The 20,633-nt window shown below is 42.4% G+C and overlaps 1 protein-coding gene across 2 annotated transcripts in view; it reads left to right on the top strand.

The window, feature by feature from the left end:
• Positions 1-20,412, top strand: part of MTR (5-methyltetrahydrofolate-homocysteine methyltransferase) — a 1,755,520-nt gene extending 1,735,108 nt beyond the window's left edge. For both annotated transcript variants that reach the window (XM_044059073.1, XM_044059064.1), the window contains exon 33: positions 18,285-20,412. In XM_044059073.1, coding sequence (XP_043915008.1) covers positions 18,285-18,365 — 81 coding nt within the window. In that variant the 3' untranslated portion in view covers positions 18,366-20,412. The remainder of the gene's footprint in view (positions 1-18,284) is intronic.
• Positions 20,413-20,633: the final 221 nt, after the last annotated feature.

Here is a 20,633-nt window from a genome sequence, read left to right as displayed (position 1 = left end):
TCCCAACTCCTTCTTCCTAAACAAACTGGTAGGTTTTATAAGGTGCCTGATTGTAAATTTCTTTAGAAGTGACCCTCTGCTGACCTGTATGTTATTTCTGTTTCTTCCAATAAGCCTAACAAGCTTTTGCCTTTTCTAAACTGTTTTCCTCTGACAAGGACAGTAGAGCCATGGAAACATTGGGCAAACAAATTGTACACTGCTGCTACCCTGGCCTTTTGGGCTGTGATTACCAGACCCATGTGACCAGGTATGTTTTAGCCCTTCTCTCTGAGGCCTATCAAGCTACTTTGGCCCTCTTTTTTGTTGGGGTCCTCTTCTCAAGTGGCTCACCATTCTGTTAAATGTAGTTATGATGCAGCTGATGTGTCTTCTAGAGCTGCTGCATTTTCTTCTGTGTTACAGTGTTATTTCATGACTTTGCCTTCAGCTGTTGCCTGATGATATTAAGGCCAAATTGATGGACACTCCCCTTGACAATAAAAATTTCTTTGGTTCGGCAGCTGCTTTGCTTTTTAAGCCTCTTCAGGAGAAGGGTAAGGTAGGAGTTGAAACATATTTTCCCCTGTTCCCAAATTAAAGAGGAATTATCCTACCAAGTCTGCCTTTGCACATAAATAGTCTCACCTCCTGCTAAGTCTACTCAGACTCCTACAGCTCAGAAGCCTCCTTTTCCAGGAAAAACAGGTTCTGTCTGACTTCTTTCTTCCCTCCTAAGCCATGTTCCTCTATCTCTTTGTCTTTTCCTGCCCCTTCACAATTGGTTAAGGATCATTCAGGATTCTGGGTTATATCCATCATTTGTCAGGGGTATTACATGGTATGGAAGTCGCTTCTTATTTTTTTGGGCATTCCTCAACCTCCTCAGGAACAGCTGCCCTTTTATCAGGATGTCTTTCCGAGCCTTTTTTTCAAGGTACCATCCAAGCAATCTGTGCTTCTCAAAAGGGAAACTTTTTTTCCAGAATGTTTCTGGTTCCCAGGAAAGAAGGCACCTGGAGACCCATTCTGGATCTTTCTCAGCTCAACACTTTTTTAAAGGTTCCCTCCTTTCAAATGCTATCCCTTCACACTCTCTTTCCTCTTCATCTACCTCAGGCCTTCCTATTTTCTCTGGATCTTTTAACATTTACTTCAGCTAGAAGGGTGTGTCTGAGCTTCAGGCCCTAATGGCTGTGCCTCATTTTGTTTTAGTTTTTCATAGAGCTTCAGGCCCTAATGGCTGTGCCTCATTTTGTTTTAGTTTTTCATAGGGACAGGTTGTCCCTTCATACTAATCTTTCTTTTATGCCCATGGTGGTTAATGAGTTGTCTGTTAATTAGTCTATTCATTTGCCCACTGTTTTCCCTTCTTTGTAGTCTGCTAGTGAGAAGGTGCTTCACACCTTGGATTTGTATAGGCAACTCAGATTTTATTTGGATAAAACTAAAGCCATTCGGAAATCTGAGCAATTTTTTTGTTTCTTTTCATCCTAGGTCTTTATCGGTTTCTAAGCAAACTATTTTTTTCTTGGATCTCCAAGGCCATTTTCTTTTGTTACTCTTTCATGGGAAAGCCTTTCTACTTCTGTTAAGGCTCATTCTACCAGGGCTCTGGCTTCTTCTAGTGCTTTCTTCAAAGGATTGGATACCAACTCCATCCTTGAGGCAGCTACTTGGATTTCTGTGCATACTTTTACCAAACATTATAAGTTAGATATGGTTTCTGGGGGTAGAGCCAGGTTTGCCAGGACTATCCTGGATGGCCTTATTGAGGGCTGTGCTGGATCTTCCTCCTCCCATATTTCCTGTTGAGCTTTTATACTCTCCCTAGTGTAAGGAATACTGCAACAGTGATATCGAAGGACATAGTACAGTTGTGTAAAACCTTACCATAACGGTAAATGTCCCTCCCTTTATTTTTGCAGCATTCGCTCCCTCCCTCCTCCCCCTTTATTTCTTCTTTCATTTTGGATGCACGCTCCTGTTTTACTCCTTGGACTTTTGTTCCTCCGGGGGATTTTCATTTTTGAGAAAGGTAGGTCCAAATGTCACTTTTATGCTCTGTGCCATGTGAGGGGAGCATACATGTGACATATGATGTCCTTTAAGCAATGTAAGGCTTTGGTATACTGGCTAGACTTTGGGCTGCCCTTGGCAGGGGATCACTCCTGTAAAGAATACTGCAACAGTGAGGGGAAGAATGTCTACTGCCTGGGCAGCTGACTCTTGATGACCCCACTGAGGGATTCCTTAGTGGTATCCCTAGGGTGGATGCTCACATGGCTGTAGTCCTTGACAGTAATCATAAATTGGGTTGAACTGATCTTAAACCCATTATCTGAGAATTGCCTTCATTCTTAGTTTGATACAGTCCAGTTTTTTTGGCCATGAAGAAGGCCCAGAAAGTTATGAACTTGTCAACCTTGATGAGACTGTATCTAGCCAGGATCCTTTCTGTTGACCACAGAGATTTTCATATTGCCATCTGCTCACTTGGCAGTGTAGGTGATGCAGTGGATTATGATATGTCAGTGTCTAATGAATTGCCATGCACTGATGGACGTCTTCCTGGTGCTGGAGCCCTTTCACTAGTGCTTAGACTGGTGGACAATTCACTCACTAACCTCCAGGGGAGCCTCCCATTCCTGTAGCTTAATCCATTACATGATGTGAATCTTGTATTTTGTGTGGCAAACTCACCTCAGTTCCTCCACAGTTCAAGGGAAGTGATCCCCACAAAAAGGAGAGGCCACATCTAGTCCATATCAGGCAGTTAAATCTACTGGCAGTCCTTTTGCCCCTAAAGGCTTTTGGGGTGAGGCTTCATTCAAGGAACCTTCTTATTTGGTCCAGCAATAAGCAAGCAGCATATGTTTGTGCCCATGTGCTTCAAGGCAGTTTACATCTGGCACTTGGCCTTTGAAAGAATCACTTTATTCAGAGCTTTCCTGTATCTGGCTTGGATACCTGTGACTGCAGGACCTTGGATTGCTTCTAAAACCATCTGTGGACCTATAAAGCTGATATAAGTACTATTTTTTCTTTGCACTTGCTCTGTCTCAGTGCTATTGCACAGTTTTGTACTGCATTTATTGATTTGGTTAAATTGATCACTAATTTTCGGCCTGCACTTGTTAAAGAAATGCCATCTGTTTGTTACTGTACTGCTCTTAGATCGTTTTAACAGTATTGTGATAATTCCTAACTCTTCTGATACTGCAAAAGGTGTTCTGAGTTTGCCAAAATATTTCTTAATTTTGCAGAGTTTTTCTGTGTTTGCAGAAGTTCTATTTGCTCACATTTTTCTGTATTCGTTAACATTTCTTAGGGTTTATAAACTTACTTCCAAGGATTCCTGATACTGCAGGAGTTCTGCCTTTGGTTGCAAAGCATTTGATGTTCATCGTGTTATACTGCTGCAGTCATCACACTTGGTCCAGCGTCGGTTGTCGTCACTTCTTCCCTGACGTCAGTGCGACAGGGGGATAAAAGAGGCAGCCAACGCCATTTTCTTCAGTCTTTCTTGCCGCACTGTGCCCGAAGCAGAAGCAGTTCACAAGTGCCGATCGGCTAGCTCTTGAGATTTTCGAATCGAATTTCAGCCCGAAGTCTTCTCTAAAGCTAAGTACCCCATTGGGGAAACTTTTCTTGCCTCAGACCGATGTCAGACAAAGTTAATAACTGCATTTCTTGTTGGAAGCAAATACCTCATAAGGATTTTCATTCTTATTGTATTCCTTGCCTAGGCCCAGACCACGACGTCTGTGGTTGTCGGTTTTGTGCTAGGTTCAACAAGCGTACAATCAAGCGTCGGGCAGATTTCGCCCGACATTATTTTGGCAGAAAATTTAACTATAGCATATCGTCGGAGCAACCAACATCAGCAATGATTAAAAAACGCAAGGATAAGGACAGGCAACCAAGGCCAAGACCAGATACCGAGGCCTCAGCAAGGCCTGCCGCCAGTTCTCCGGTTTTCAGCAAGGCGCCTACGCAGCCCCTGACTACCGCTGATTTAGAAATTCTGACGGTCTCCCAGACCGAATCAGCTGGGCCTCAAGAGAGCCGGTTCCCTCTCACCCCTCGGATGCCAGCCCTGACGGTGATCCGGAGATTTTGGACAAGCCTTCGGTTTCTGAAGGTGTCTTCAAACTGACAACTGTCTCTATTAAGTCTTATGCTAAACTTAAAGCCCCCTTAAAAGTTAGGAAACCGGGTCCACAGGCCCCTATGCCTAAAAAAACAGATGCTTAAGATGGCTGAGGATTTAATTACCCTTATCAGGGGTTTCCAACCCCCTCCTGACAAAAGGCCTAGGCTGGAGGAAGATTATCCTTCTTCTGACCAAGCATCCATTTCCTCAGCTAACTCTGAGGACCAGGATTATTCCTTCCCTCCTTATGAAGACTCAGATGCTGAAGAGTCCATTCCCTCTGTCTCCCCCCCTGAAAACTGCTCTTTTGGGGAAACTCTACACGCCATGAGGGAACACTTCCACTGGGAAGGCCAAGATTACTCTGACTCTAAGAAAAGACTCTGTGAGTTTCTTCTTCTTCCACAGCATAGACGCCTTGCAATTCCTCCAGTTTTAGACATTTTGGATGATGTTTGCACCAAATCTAGTCTAAACCCAGATTCCTTACCTCCTGCACCAGCTAAACCAGACAGATACTACCGAGTTCCTGATTCTCATAAGTTTCTACATAAAAGCCCTGTTGCAGACCCCGAAACCATTTCCCAGGGTCCCAAAGGGGTTAAGGCCTCTACTGCTAAGAATCCACTACCTTCTGAAAGAGATTCCACAGCATTAGAAAGATGGGGGAAGAAAGTGTATACGTCTGCCACTTTGGCCATGAGGACCTTAAATTGCCAATTCCACATGCTAAAATACCAGCAGTACTTGATTACACAGTTAAAGCAGAAAATGATCCCTCAGACAGGTCAACCTGATTTCAAAGAGATGCAGGATTTGCTGCATGCAGCAGAACAGGTGGGAAAGCATACCTTACAGTGTGGTTTTGATTCATAGGAAGCCTCATGTAGAGCAGCTGTCACAGGATCTGTAATACGTAGACATGCTTGGCTAAAAGAGCGAGCCTTACCAGAACATGTCAAAGCAAAGTTATTGGATGCTCCATTGCAGAAATATGTGTTGTTTGGTGTCAAAGCAGAGGAAGTTTTAAAGAAAATGGAAGAAAAGGCAAAAATCTATGCAGACGGTTAAAGATTTTTTACAGGTACAACCTCCTCGTTTCAGCAGAAACTGGCCATCAAAATACTGGTCCTTTCCTGCATCAGACAGACCCCAAAGGGGTAGGTACCGACGCCCAAGGGGCAGAGGCCAGCCACAAGGTTCTTTCAGGCCTAGACAATGGCATACAACAACTCAAAGAGGAGGAGACGAAAGATCTCAACCCTTCAGGAAACAAACACAATGACTTCCCTCTTTGCCTGCCAAGCAAAATTGCCGTGGCAGCACCTTTGGGAGGAAAACTGGCTCTATTTCCACAAAATTGGAGCATCATAATAAAGGACAAATGGGTTCTGGATATCATCACCCGAGGATACAGATTTCATTTTCACACTTTACCACAGATGAGAGGCATGCCAAATCTGCCTCCAAACCAATGGGCAGAGGCACAAACGCAAATTTCAGCTCTCATGGATATGAAAGAAATTCAAAAGGTACCTACAAAGGAGCAAGGTCAAGGTTTTTACTCAAGACTATTCCTAGTACCAAGAAAGGACAAAGCCTGGAGACCCATTTTAGACCTCTCAATTCTAAAAACATACCTGGAGGTACCCAAATTCAAAATGCTCTCACTACAGCAGCTTCTTCCTATGCTGGGCAAGGAGTCTTGGCTGGTAACGTTGGACCTCAAAGAGGCATACCTGCATGTCCCTATCAGACAAGATTGCAGAAGATACATCAGAGTTTTGGCAGGTACAACGCATTATAAATTCTCTGCATTGCCCTTTAGCTTATCTACTGTACCCAGATTATTTACGAAATGCCTGGCATCAGTAATTGCATACTGCAGACAACGAGGAGTACAAATTTATCCATATCTGGACGACTGCCTGATCCAAGCGGACAGCAAGGCCATTCTGTTACAGCATCTGGCATTTATAACAAAGCTGCTAAGTTGCCTAGGGTACACAGTAAACAAAAAGAAGTCAAAGCTAATACCCTCACAAGACATAATATTCCTAGGTGCCAGCTTAAATACAACGGCCCAGATGGCTTATCTCACGCCAGACAAACAAAAACAACTGACTCAGTACTTCAAAAAGATGGCAACTTTTACCCAGCTCACTGCAAGGAAAATCCTGTAGGCATTGGGGTTCATGGCACCTGCATTCAACTAATTCCGCATGCAAAGCTGCATATGAGGAAATTACAGTGGTACCTGAAAAGTGTATGGATTCAACACAGGCACAGCCTCGAGACAAGTATACCTCTCATTCCCTGCCTTCGAAAAGAGTTCCTATGGTGGGCTCAAGCATGTCAAATAAACAAGGGTCTTCCTTTTGTCTTACCTCCAGCAAACCAAACTATGACAACAGATTCTTCAGACTATGCCTGGGGAGCACACATGGCAGGACAGTGCATACAGGGCAAATGGTCTGCAAAACACATGCATCTACACATCAACCAAAAGGAGATGCTAGCTGTGCAAAATGCACTGACAGCCTTCAAGGACCTCTTGCATCCAGGACAACTACTAATAAGGACAGACAACACCACAGTTATGTGGTACATAAACAAACAGGGAGGAACACACTCCTACCCTTTATGCAGACAGGCAATGACCTTGTGGAACACAGCATTGACTTACCAAGTACAACTGTAAGCACAATTCCTGACAGGAAAGGAAAACATATTGGCAGACGAATTAAGCAGAAATTTGGCAGATCCTCACGAGTGGAGACTACACCCACAAGTATTTTCAATGATAACTCAAAGGTGGGGACGCCCAGACATAGATCTATTTGCTTCCCCCAACAATTACCAACTACAGAAATTTTGCACAAGGACTTATCATTCCCTAGCCTGGAAAGTGGACGCCCTATCATTCAGCTGGACAGCACTGACAGTCTATGCCTTCCCACCACTACCTCTCTTGACCAAGGTTTTACTGAAAGTCAGATCAGAGAGACCACAAATGATCCTCATTGCTCCGGACTGGCCACGTCAGCACTGGTACCCATTACTAAGGACCTTGACTCACAGCCCTCCATGGATCTTACCTCAGTTCCCACTTCTGTTGACTCAGCAAAACTCTCAGATCCTTCACAGTCAGCTCAGGACTTTAAATTTAGCTGCATGGAAAATACCTTGAACTATCAGTCAACACTTCTCTCAAAGGACGTCCTGAATGTCATTTTGGAGGCCAGGAGGCCCAGCACCAGAAAAACTTACTCAGACAAATGGAAAAGATTTTGTGCATGGAACCAGGCTAAAGGCCAAAATCCTTGGATACCAAACATTCCTCAAATACTGCAATACTTAACTGAGATACTACACAAAGGCCTTTCCTTCTCATCCATTAAGATCTATGCTTCAGCCATTTCAGCTCAATATAATACGGATCCTCCCATATTCTCACACCCTTTACTAAGGCAGTTTCTCAGAGGGGCTAAGAATATAAGACCCCCCAGAACACCCCCAACGCCAGCTTGGGACCACAACTTCGTTTTAGAAAAATTAACACTGCCTCCTTTCGAACCAGCCTTCTCAGCAGAACTACAATACTTGTCCTGGAAAACAGCTCTGTTGCTGGCTATCACCTTAGCACGCAGGGTCTCAGAACTACAGACACTTATGGCAGTGGAACCTTTCATCATTTTCCATCAGGACAGAGTCTCTTTACGAACTAACCCTACCTTTATGCCAAAGGTAGTATCCAGTGTGGCTTTGAATCAGACCATTCATTTACCCACCTTTTATCCAAACCCCCAGAATAAAGGAGTAAGACTCCTTCACTCTTTGGACATTCACAGACAGCTACGTTAGTATTTGGATAAGACAAAGACCTTCAGAAAAACTGACCAACTCTTTGTATCCTATGCTGCAGGTTCACAAGGAAAGGCTATTTCAAAACAGACCATCTCCAAATGGATAGCACATTGTATCCGCTTTTGCTACTCGCACCATGGGAAAGCAGTGCCTGTTAATATTAGGTCCCATTCTACCAGGGCTACAGCAACCTCAGCAGCCTTTCTAAGGGGGGTTCCAACCAAGGACATTCTGGAGGCAGCTACTTGGCGTTCAGTGCACACCTTTAACAAGCACTACCGCCTTCCATTATACTCTAAAACCAGAGCTGGTTTTGCCACTGCAGTTCTGCAGGGCATCCTAGCTTCACCTAACCCAGTTTAGTACCAGCCTCCCATCCATAGCTTTGGAATTCAACCCAAGTGTGATGACTGCAGCAGTATAACACGATGAACATAGTACAGTTTTGTACCTACCATAAATGTAGATGTTCGAGTGTATATACTGCTGCAGTCCAGGTTACCCTCCCACCATCCCCTCTGCATACCAGGGTGTTAGTTATAACTCCATGTACATCAGTCTATTGGATGCATGTCTATATGGTGTATTTGCTAACAGCTAGTACTATTGTTTATCTACTAAGGTAATTTTGCGTAGTTATTTGTATTGCCTTCCTAGTTGGGGGCACCTGACATCTGGGGCAAGAAAAACTGAAGAAAATGGCGTTGGCTGCCTCTTTTATCCCCCTGTCGCACTGACGTCAGGGAAGAAGCGACGACAACCGACGCCGGACCAAGACTTTGGGATTTGGCCGACTGCGGGACCGCCTGACGGCAGGATAACCCAAGTGGGATGACTGCAGCAGTATATACACGCGAACATCTACATTTATGGTAGGTACAAAACTGTACTTTACTGCACTTGACCTCAAACCCCTTTTTTTACATTGAGATTTTTATTCTGCACTTTGGTAGGAGCAGAGAACTGATTCAGTACATCCGAGTTCGCAGCTGCTGGTGGAAGGTTTATTGTGTGTTTATCTGATTGGCTTGATGGCTTAACTGTGCAAAAGTCTTTCAACCTACGGGTATAAAAGAGGCACAATTGCTGTTACCCATGCCTTGTATATAAGCAAACCTCTCCAGTTTAAAACCATCTATAGAAAATGCTCTCCCACTGTTCATAGCTGCTCGAAGAGCTACCATTTTGCGCAGAGGGCAGCACCACTGCAGGTCATCGTATAGTATACTATTAAACACTCTCACTTAGACCTTTAAGTGACTCTCCCATACCCCTTTCCATCTACTAAGGATGTGGTGTAATGGATAAGGTGCTTCCCTGTCATTTGTTTCTGGCTTGGTGGACATAGGCATCCTGAGGCAGTGTAGTAACTGCCTCATGTTCACTGACAATCATTTAATTGTAGAACAGACAAACCGTGTGTGAGAGATGTAGATGCACAATGTCATTGAAGGCAAAGCTCTCACATACACACACAAAAAATGAAAACCAGGTTGTAAGCATTACACCCAAAACACTCACTACCAATACTAAGGAACAAACACATAGACCCACATATACAGGGGTACTCACTTGTAATCTACCCAACCTCCAATACCTCCTAAAAGCATCTCTCTGTTGGCCCAGCACACATTCTAAAAAAGGCATCAGCTCATACAACACATAATTCTGAAAATCGTAGTCAAAATCGTAAGGCAACACACCACACAGCCAAACAATCTAGTCACTGGAGATTCCATTGTGAGACATACTGATGTCCCCCTTACCAGGATAAACAAGGAGAAGATCACGGTGAGCTGTCTGTCTGGAGCACAGATTGACCATGCCATGCATGTACTTAGGTATCTAAACCACAAGAACCAGTATGACACAGTCATAATCCATGTGGGGATAAATAACCTAAGGTGTCTCTCATTGGACTATATGAAGACAGTCATAATGGAGTTGTATGAATATGTGTCCCAGGTGGGTTTGAATCTAGCCTTGAGTAGCATTCTACCTTCATCAATGATGATGCCATGGTACCAGCAAAAAATGATTTACTTCAACAACTGGCTTAGTTTCTGATGTGTCAGCAAGGGGATCGAATATCTGTCAGCCTAGGGAGATGTGATAGACAAACCGCGATGCTTTGCCAGAGGTGGTTTGCACTTGTCACCACTTGGCTTCTGGATACTGGCAAAATCTTTAGCTATCCCTGTAGTGTGTTTTAGATCATGCCAAGCTGTTAAACCCTCCAACGTAACAAAAATCATTCATGACTACCTAAAGGGACCGCTGCTCAATGCTAGGATTTTAAATAAAAAAACTGCACTCTCTGGAAGCACTCCTCACCCTGGAGAATGCAGGCATATTGTCAGTCACAGAAACATAAAACCTTGGAAAGTACCCCAGCTGTCAAAGGCTACAGTGCTTTTCATACATTCGATCTTCCTCAGCTGAGGATAAAACAAAAGGAGGAGGTGTCTCAGTGTTCATAAAAGACAAGTGCACTGCTAGACTGGTCCAACAACATGACTTGCTTGAGCTGCTGAATGCCCAACTAACCATAGGTGCAACCCCTTTTCATGTCCTTGCTAGCTACAGATCCCCAGCATTAGTCTGAAAACCCCACCTCCTGTCTAAACTTACTGAAATCTGTTAACATACAACCCAATACCATACTTATGGGTGACTTCACCTACCCCGTCATAAACTGGGAGACTTGTACGACCCATAATTCACTTGCTCAGAGGTTTTGGACTTCGTCAATACAAACACTCTGGAGCAATTAGTTAGCTGTCCCACTAGAGGTGCAAATACCCTAGACTAGTACTCACAGACATGGAAGGGATGCTGCTCCCTCTCCTCCCTGAATGATCTCATTTAGTAATAAAACTAGCCTACAACCCCCATCAAATTCCAAACCTGTTAAAAACTTTGCTAAGGCCAGTTACCTCAAACTAAGTGACAACATATTAAAATTCCGAGCTCTTCCAAACCCGGATGACACTGAGTCCTACTCTTCAGCTGTACACAAAAGCACTGTACAACCACATTCATAGCTGCATAGAGGAGGCAGTACCTGTCCGAGTCAAACCTGTGATTAATTTCTTTGCCTTATAACAACTGAATGCTATGATAAGCACAGTCTCCCCGGTGACCCTGAATTGGATAAAAGAGGCATCAAAAAAGAGTGAATGAATGACTGTCTTAACTAATCTTAATCACCCTTGATGGATAAAAAGTGTGTGTTTTCAAAATGTTATGTTCCTGGAAAGACGTCTTATGTTAGCCAAAGGAGTCCTCCCATTTGGTGTACACGGCTCCACCTTACTGCCTGGCTGTTGCTATAGATCCTCTGATCTGAAAGGGCTTTCATACAAAGATGTCAGAATTGATTAAAGTTACCAGGATGTCTTCTAACAGGGTGGAACGTTTCTTCATTTGATTGAAGTAGTACCCAATACTGTCACATTCAGTTTGTAGTGGATTCTAATTTATATCAGGTCATGGTGCGATTGGGTCCTCAGTTATTCGGTGATCAAGCTGTGTGTGTTAACATTTCAGCCTGTAATGACTGTCTAAGGAGCATGACATGTTCTGAGCTCTGGCACAAGCATTTCTTTAAAGGGGCGTGGCATCTCTGCCCACCTTTGAAAAACACTTTTTCTTAGAATCTGAACTTCATCTTACCTATTTGAACCCATTGGCTATGTGGCATTGGAAGTTGTTACCTTGGAAAACAGTTTTACTGGTGGCCATCAGTCCTGCTTACAGAAGCATGGAGCTGCAAACCATATGTACAGAGATCCGTATCTAGTCTTTCAAGACTAACCCACACTTCTTTCTGAAAGTGTTTTCCGAATTGTCCCTGAACTGGTCGATTTGTTTGTTGGTTTTCTCCAGTAGGGTGGAAATCATGAGTGAGTGAGCCCTTCACACTATGAAAATGATGAGTTTTGGAAAACAGAACATCTGCATCTTTTTTGCCCTAGACAGGGAAGGTCTGTCATTTGCTAAGCAGGGGAGAAAGTCTGTTAAGATGGGTACATCATTAGTCTCCCACAATACTGGATGATGTGGTTGAGCTCCTTGATAATCTCCTTTGGAGGTAAGTTTTAACTGATGAGCCAAAGCTTTTCCAAGCGCACTGACAGCTGCATAAAAAATATAATTTTTTTGCCATTTTGTTTAACATTAGTTGAAGTCCAAGGTGGAAATATGTAGCTGCATGGGATGACTTAGATTTTATTTCACTGTTATTTTCTTGGTATTGCTTGGTTTAACACCATATTTATCTAGTCTGCAATAATCTTAATAGCTGTGTCATTGAATGTTGCTGTGACAGCTGATTGTTTTTGTGTAGGCACACTTACCACAGAACATTAACATTTTGGTTTCTTATTAGGGCAAGAAGACGCAACAGGCTATATGATTCTTTTTAATAGTTGATGTCGGGAACAAGTTAGTTTGTTAGCCGTCCTGCGGAGTTAGCTATTAAGCTAATTTGCTGTGAGTATGGTTCTTGGACTGTATGCTTTCTTCACATGACTGGGGATGTCATATTCATAGGTTCATACTAGGCTATCTGCCCTAGGGCATTTATAAGCCTAGCCAGAATGTGTGTGGCTTTCACCACCCCTTAGGATGAGAATACTATACCCATTAGTTTGCTGTGCCTCTGTCCAGCAGTGATACAGAGATGATTCCCGGGGTAAACCTACGATCTCCCATCCACTCGTCAAGATTTCTCTTGAACAGAGTCAGTGAGGGGCTCTGCCTCACATGGACTGGGATTCTGTTCCATAGTGTAGGGAGTCTCTGGGTGATGAATCTGTCCCTCCAGCACATCCTATTTATATCCGTGTTGAGGTTTAAGTCTCTTGCTCTCGTGGCTCTGGTGGATTTGGATTTTTGAGGTGGAGCATGTCCATTAATTCCGGGTTGGACATGGCCTTGTATGTCAGGCACAGATCACCTCTGAGCAGGCGGTATGCGACTGAATAGAGCTGGAGTTTCTTCAGTCGGGCATCGTATGACATATGTTTGAGCCCCTTTATCCTTTTGGTGAGGAACTTTTGGGGTCTTTCCAACTGCTGCAGGTGTCGGGTAAGGTACATTCCGAATGGGGCGTTGTACTCAATCATTGGTCTGATAAGTGAAGAGTACAGGGGTACAATGACCTCTCCTGATCTGGATGTGAATCCCTTCATGATCAGGTGGGCAATGTAGAAGGTCTTCCTAACCACTTTGGCAATGTGAGTGTCAAAAGAGAGGTTACTGTCAACTTGGGTCCCCAGGTCCCTGATAACTTCTTCCATGTTTAATGGATTACCACCTATGTGGTAAGTAGGGGTTACCTTGTTTTTCCCAAAGGGTATGACTATACATTTTTTGGCATTTAGCTTAAGGCCATGGCTCTGGCACCAGTTATCCATTTCTATGAGACCTTTCTGGAGGATGTCTGTGTCTGATGGAGTGTCAATTATGCTGCCCAGTTTGCAGTCATCTGCAAATTTTGTCAGCCACAATCCCCCTATGTTTGCCTGCACTTCAGAAAAATAAATGCCGAACAAGAGGGGCCCAGGACTGAGCCCTGTGGGACACCGCTCGTGACCGGCTTAGAGTCTGACATGGCACCAGCAACTCTAACCCTGTGTGTTCTGTCCTTGAGCCAGTTTGCAACCCATCTTGTGACATATGGGTTTACATCTAAGCTGGTGAGCTTTTCTATGATGCCCGAGTGGGGTATTGTGTCGAATGCTTTTGCTAGGTCAAGGTAGGCTGTGTGAACTGCCTTACCCTCATCAATGGCCTTAGTGACTGTTTCAAAAGTCAACCAAGTTCAAGAGGCAGGATCTGCCCTTGACAAAGCCAAATTGGGTAGGATCCAGTGTCTGTAGGTCCCCAATGTCTTTATTTATGAGTTCCATTATGATCCTCTCCATAGCTTTGCAGACAAGGCTCGTCAAGCTTATGGGCGGTAATTTCAGGGTCCGTGAAGCACCGCCTTTGTGGAGTGGGACCACAGTTGCCGTACACCATTCTTTGGCACGTATCCTGTAGTAAGGCTAAGATTAAACAGCAGCCTTATGTGTGGGTTTAGTTCCTCATTGAGTTCATGTAGCACACAGCCGGGGACACCGTCCGGTCCCATTGATGCTGTTTTTTGCTTTAGAGAGAGCAGCTCTCACCTGGGCATCTGAGATGTTTGGGAGGCTAGACTCTGGTGGGATAGATATTTCTCCTTTTGGGGGGGGAGGGGAGAAATTTGCACTGAACCTGTCTGCCAGTATGTTGGCAATGTCTGTGGGTTCAGTGATTTTTTATCATTTTGGACTAATTCTGAGCATATCTGGGAGTTTCCACCCAGGTTTCTAACATAGCTAAAGAAGGCTTTATGATTGTCTTTTGTGTCATTAGCGATTTTTCTCTCAAAGTTGGCCTTGGATGATTTTATGAGTGATCGTAGTATTGATCAGAGATGCCTTCCCATTTAGGGATTTTGCTCTGTCATGTAGTAGCTTTCTCCTCTTGTTGTAGAGTTTGTTTATGGCTGGAGTCCACCAGACCGGGCGCCTGCCTTTGGTGGAAAGGGTCTTGATTTTATTAGGGATTGCTTGATCCATACATTCCTGGAGGTGCTCGTAGAAGGCATTTGTAAGGGTTTCAGCAGCGTGGGTTGTGGTTTCCACTGGCTCGGGGGCCTTGAAGGATACCACTCCAGTCTTAAGAAGTGTGAAGTTTGCTTTTGAGAAGTTCTTCACTGTGGTCTTTTTTGCTGGGGGTGGGGGCGAGATGTGAATCTCCAGTGAGATTAATTTATGGTCTGATCTCACCAATGAGGGATATACTTCCGGTGTGGAGCATTTTGTCCCCATGTTTGTGATGATCAGGTCTAGTATATTTTCTCCTCTTGTGGGAATGGTGACTAGTTGTTCCATAGCATTTGTGTTTATGAACTCAAGGAACCTTTGGGCTAGGGTGTTGGGGCGTGAGTTATGTTCCCAGTCTATGTTTGGGTAGTTGAAGTCACCCAATATGATGGTGTTTGGAGAGACATTCATACTCTCCAGTGTCTTCAGGAAGGCTGTGTGGGTTTCCTGAGTTTGAGAAGGTGGTCTGTAGCATGTTACAAACTGTAGGGCAGTTTTACCTATGGTTAATTGCACCTGGATGGTCTCCGATGCTTCGTGCATTGCCACTAACCCGGAGGTGTGGGTATCCTTTATGAATATGGATACTCCCCCCCCTTTTGTGGTTCGGTCCGGATTTTGGGGCCAGAACGCATGATATGAGGTATAACCTGATAGTGCTGAGGTGCTCTCAGGAGCCTTGAACCAGGTTTCAGTCACAGCACAGACATCGATGTTCTCCATACTGAGGAGGGCTTCGAGGGCGTGCATCTTGAGGTTTAGACTTCTGGCATTGAGCAGTATTACCCTTAGTTTTTCTCCATTTTTGTTTTCTAGGGCGGTAGGTTTATCATTTGAGCCTTGCCTAAAAAAGGCACTATGGGGTGGCAAGAGCCTTTGCCAATATCCGAAGCCCAGGGTGACAGGTGCAAGCCGTCCCTTGAAAGCAGCGTGGCTTGTCAAGCATGTCATCCCAGGCAGACAGACATTGGATCCTTAGAATGACACCAGTAATTAAGCCAATTATTAAAGCTGATCATTTTGTCTCTGTATTGTGGCATCATTCTTGGTGAGGGTAGGATACTGCTCAGGGTCAGGGTCATACCGGCCTGGGCTACATAATCTGAGAGCTCCTCTATGTCTCTTTTCATGCAGTCCAGGGAGGTACGTCTCAGGTCGTTCACACCGGCATGGACAATGACTGAGTCATACTTGTACTTGGTGTGGAGTGACCTGAGTGCTTGTGTTATGTGGCGGATTCTAGCCCCTGACAGGCAGCTTACTGTGATCTTTTCCTTGTTCAGTCTGGTGAGTGAGACGTCAGTGTGTCTGACTATGGAGTCACCTATAACAAGTGTGTCTGGCATTGTGTTTGGCCTTAAGGGCTGTGACTGTTTAGCACACTGACTTTGAGAACTATGTGTTGCATGTCTTATGTCTTGAGGTGGCAGTTGCTTGGGTGTCTGCTTTGGAGGCCTCTGTAGTTTTGGTAGATTTTTGATCAGTGCCTCCGAGTATGTCTTTGTGTGTTTATGTGTTTGTTTTGCAGTTGTTGTACCTTGTAATTTACAGGCTACATTTGCTGTATAAGTGGATATGTTGCTGTACTGCAGCAGTGTTACAGCGTGTTTGGAGGTGGCATTGTGTTTGTGTGTGTGTGTGTGTGTGTGTGTGTGTGTGTGTGTGTGTGTGTGTGTGTGTGTGTGTGTGTGTCTGTGTGTGTGATGTTTTTTGTATCAGCAGGCTTTGGATAGAGTTAGTTTTCTGTAGCTGTTTTTGCTTCATGGATGTTTGGACCTTAAAATGTTTGACTATGGAAAGATTGAATATTTTGGCCACATTTAGCCATGGATTATGCAAAGTGTTTAGACTTGCACTTAAATGAAGCTGAAGGCCCTCTACCCAAAGGAAAATGATGTTGAGAGAAGCATATTCATAGACACATGGCTGCTTCCAGATGTTGCTTCAAAAATGTTTCCTTTGTAGATGTCTGTACTGCTGCCACTTAGCTGTCAGTTCACGCCTTTACCAGCCATCATTGTGTGGACCATGACTGTAGGAGCAAGGTCTTCTTTGATACCTTAATGCTTCAGGACTTGGTTTTGTAATCCTTTGGCCATTTGGCTTTTTCTGTCTCATTACACCTTTTCAGATTCACTGCTTGAGGCTCAGCCCAGTTGTGAACCCATCAGGGAAGGGTCACTGATGTTACGTGCAACAGATGTGATGTTACCTTATTAGCTGATCTTGAATGGAATCCTCCTTGCTGGATCCCAGATAGCCTCGTTGTCTCTTTGTGCTTGGACTCCTCCTCTACATCAGCAAATTGTATTTGCTTGGTATTTAGATTGAACTGGCTGGTCCAAGGACTAAGCATTGTCACTTGTGTAGCATGAGGTATCTCAAATTGCTGTGGCATTGTGTATTTGTACCTTTGTGCATGGGAGCTTGACAGGAACAAAAGCCCAGTTTGAAAAGAAAGAGAGGATGAACCCATTTACATGCCTGGCCAAGGACATTTGTCTCATAGATCAGTTGATCAGGTAAGAATATATCTTTTTATTCTGCTTTTATGCCAGAGAGGGAATCATACCACGTGTGTTTATTTTCAAAAGTGGCTCACATAACATTGTTTATTAAATCCTTAATTTAAACACTTGAAATATAATGCACATTATTTATTCATACTGAACTTTTGGAATTAAAATTATTGCCATTTCAAATATATATATATTGCTATTTCAGTGTGATGTGTGTATGTGTGTGTGTGTGTGTGTGTGTATATATATATATATATATATATATATATATATATATATATATACACATATATGTATATATATATATATATATATATATATACATATACGTATATATATATATATATATATATATATATACATATATATATATATAGTTACCTATCAGAAGCCTGAAACACTATAAGCCTGAAAATCAAAATCCTGAAACCAAAAGCCTGACAATTCAAAATCCCGAAAACCCAAAATCCTGAAACTCAAAATCCTGAAAACACAAATAATGCTAATATGTCACTATAAAGACACTAATATCTACCAACTGACCCTGACCCTAACCCTAACCCTAAGGTCCGTCACTATCGCACACTCACCTGACCCGCACCCTAACCCTAACTCACTTAAACCGCCCCTAACCCCAATATTTGTCACTATTGCATACATGCCTAACCTGCGCCCTAACCCTAACTAACTTAAACCGCCCCAACCCTAACATAAAACCAACCGCACTCTTACCTGAACCCAACGCATGACGTAACACCACAGGGCTAACAATAGCAAAGCCACAATGACGTCAGTATGTCCATTTTGTGTTTTCAGGATTTTGAGTTTCAGGATTTTGGGTTTTCGGGATTTTGAATTTTCAGGCTTTTGGTTTCAGGATTTTGATTTTCAGGCTTATAGTGTTTCAGGCTTCTGATAGGGACCCATATGTATGTATGTATATATATATATATATATATATATATATATATATATATATATATATGTGTGTATATATATATATATATATATATATATATATGTATGTATGTTGCTATTTCAGTGTGATGTTATGTCCAGTTTGTATTAGCTATGTTGTGAATGTGATTTTAAAAATAAATTCTCTGTTTTTTTTTTTCCAAACAGGTTGAAGATTATGCCTTAAGAAAGCAAATGTCAGTGGAAGAGGTTGAAAAGTGGCTTGGACCTATTCTAGCTTATGACTAAAATGCATTTTGCATTTGGTCTGTTGTCCACCAAGATGATTGACACTAATGCGTATTTAACTGATCTGCAAACCTAACAAAGCACACTGCCTTCCACTCATGTTTTGTCGGTATTGTATAGACTGTCTACTAATATCTTTCATCTAGATGTATTAAACATGATGGCTGTTTGACAGAAGGGCACAGTTTCAAAGGAAACGTTTTGATACTGTAGTTTATCTATTATAGGTCTTACTAGAAATTGAGAAATCAGAGTTATTTAAATATTCCTCAAAGGTAATTGAAAAGTAGCAGTTGAGGTCAAGCTGCAAATTAAGGCTGTTACCTTGCTATTATCACCTAAAGACAGACACATTGTGATATTTGCCAGATGTGTAATACTCTGCATATTTTTACTAGAAGTATTTTCTTAGTTAATTGTTTTAAGGAACATTGATACTACATATTTTGTGATAGTTTGTATCTTGTCTGTTGTCATGTGCGAACATTGCAGGTCACATAATGTGACTGATGCATGTTCTTTGTTGTCTGTAATGGCTGGTAAGTACTTACTGCTCAAGATTCCCAGAACATCAGTTTGAAATTGAAACCCGTCAGATGTTTGCTTGGTTGGCCACAACTACCATATCAACTGTGTTTGTGTCATTGTTGTCCTATTTTCATTTGTATTGGCACCAGATGTTTGAATGTATATACTGTTGGGAGGGGGGGGGTAATTTAAAGTCTGATGACTGTTATACTGGTTTAACTGAATATGTTTTTAGTACTGGAGGAAATATAAGCCTTGATTCATTATAGAAAATGTCATCACCTGACTGGTGCTGATTTACTTGTAAATGGTGCCATTTCATTAGAAAGTGGTAATTCCAGCTTCACCACTAACTGGACAGTGCCTAGCATGGTTACATGCCAGCAGTGTTTAAAAACTGTTGCTGCCCTTTTTTGCTATGTTTGTTGTATTGCAGTACTTTTCTACTGCAGACATGCTGTCGAACAACTCAGTGATATATTCTTAATGCACTGTACATACGCATGTTCCCATACATCCAGTCACATACGGACTGCATTGGTGCAGTTTGCGATCACTGATAATTTGGCATTAGGAAAACATTTGTTGTCCTTTGCTTTTAGACATCTTTATTTTGATGTTCAGCAGTATAATACTGTACTAAAATGATTACTTCAAGGACCATTTATATTTTGGAACTGGAAGTACTGCAAACCTTTTTTAGTTATAATTTTTTATTTTTCTTTTAATGGCAGTAACCTGAGTTACATTTTTCTGGTAGTTTATATGTATCTTTTGTGTTGATTACTTTGTTTGCCGCTGCTAAAAAGGATTTTTTCATCAAGTGAAATAACTGTATTTGATGTCTGTTTTTAGAAGCATAGAATGATGGTTTTCCACTTAGTTAACAGGAGTTTTAATCGTCATTTTACATGTGTACCACATTTAGTTTTTATTCTAGTCTGCTGTAAAGTATTCATGCTATTCCTTCATATAGGAACTTGACATTGTAATGCTTCTGATAGTGTTTGTTCATGTATTTTATTTGCTAAAAGATTCATTTTATGTGGGTGTACAGCATCATTTTTGTAAGGTGCCATTTGTATTGTATTAGTGGTCATTAGACCCTGCATTGCCTCCGAGGGAATAAAAAAATGATAGTACACTGTGGCATTTAAGAAACATAATATAGACAATCAAACATACTTCTTGTATGTCCAAGTACTGAAAAATGTGCAGAAGAAAGGTTTGCATTTTGTCTAAGAAAAACATGTTATTTGTTTAGCAGGCATGGAACAGATGGCGTCTTTAACACTTCAAATTACATCTCACTGTTTGTTGAAACTGAAGATCTCATGCACTGCTACGTAGAATCAAGTATTAGTATCTCTCAAATGTTATACATTAATAATATGTATACTGTGTATCCATAAAATGTACTTGAATGTACCTCCTACCACGGCTACTGTAGAAAATGGTCCATTTTTGGATCAGTCTGCCTATATGACAGAAAAAAAAAATGATGAAATAATGAAACCTGTCTTTTGTTTCAAGTGTGATTTTTTTGGATCAGAACCACTATATTGTGTGTTTTTAGTGCATATGGCTTGATATGTTTTTCAGCCTACTAATGAATACATGTTTTTTTTTTTTACATTTGTCCTCATCTGCTGTCTGCTAATCTGTCCAGCCCAGTGACGGCTCAGTTTCATACCTCACAGTTAACCACAGCGGTAAACTTCCCAAAGAGCAGCTACAATG

This window comes from Protopterus annectens, chromosome 1.part2 (assembly GCF_019279795.1).
Source record: "Protopterus annectens isolate FY-2018-M chromosome 1.part2, PAN1.0, whole genome shotgun sequence".
In the NCBI taxonomy this organism is placed as follows: domain Eukaryota; kingdom Metazoa; phylum Chordata; order Ceratodontiformes; family Protopteridae; genus Protopterus; species Protopterus annectens.
The sequence above is the reverse complement of the archived record's forward strand: the minus strand, read 5'-3'. Positions and strand labels throughout refer to the sequence as shown.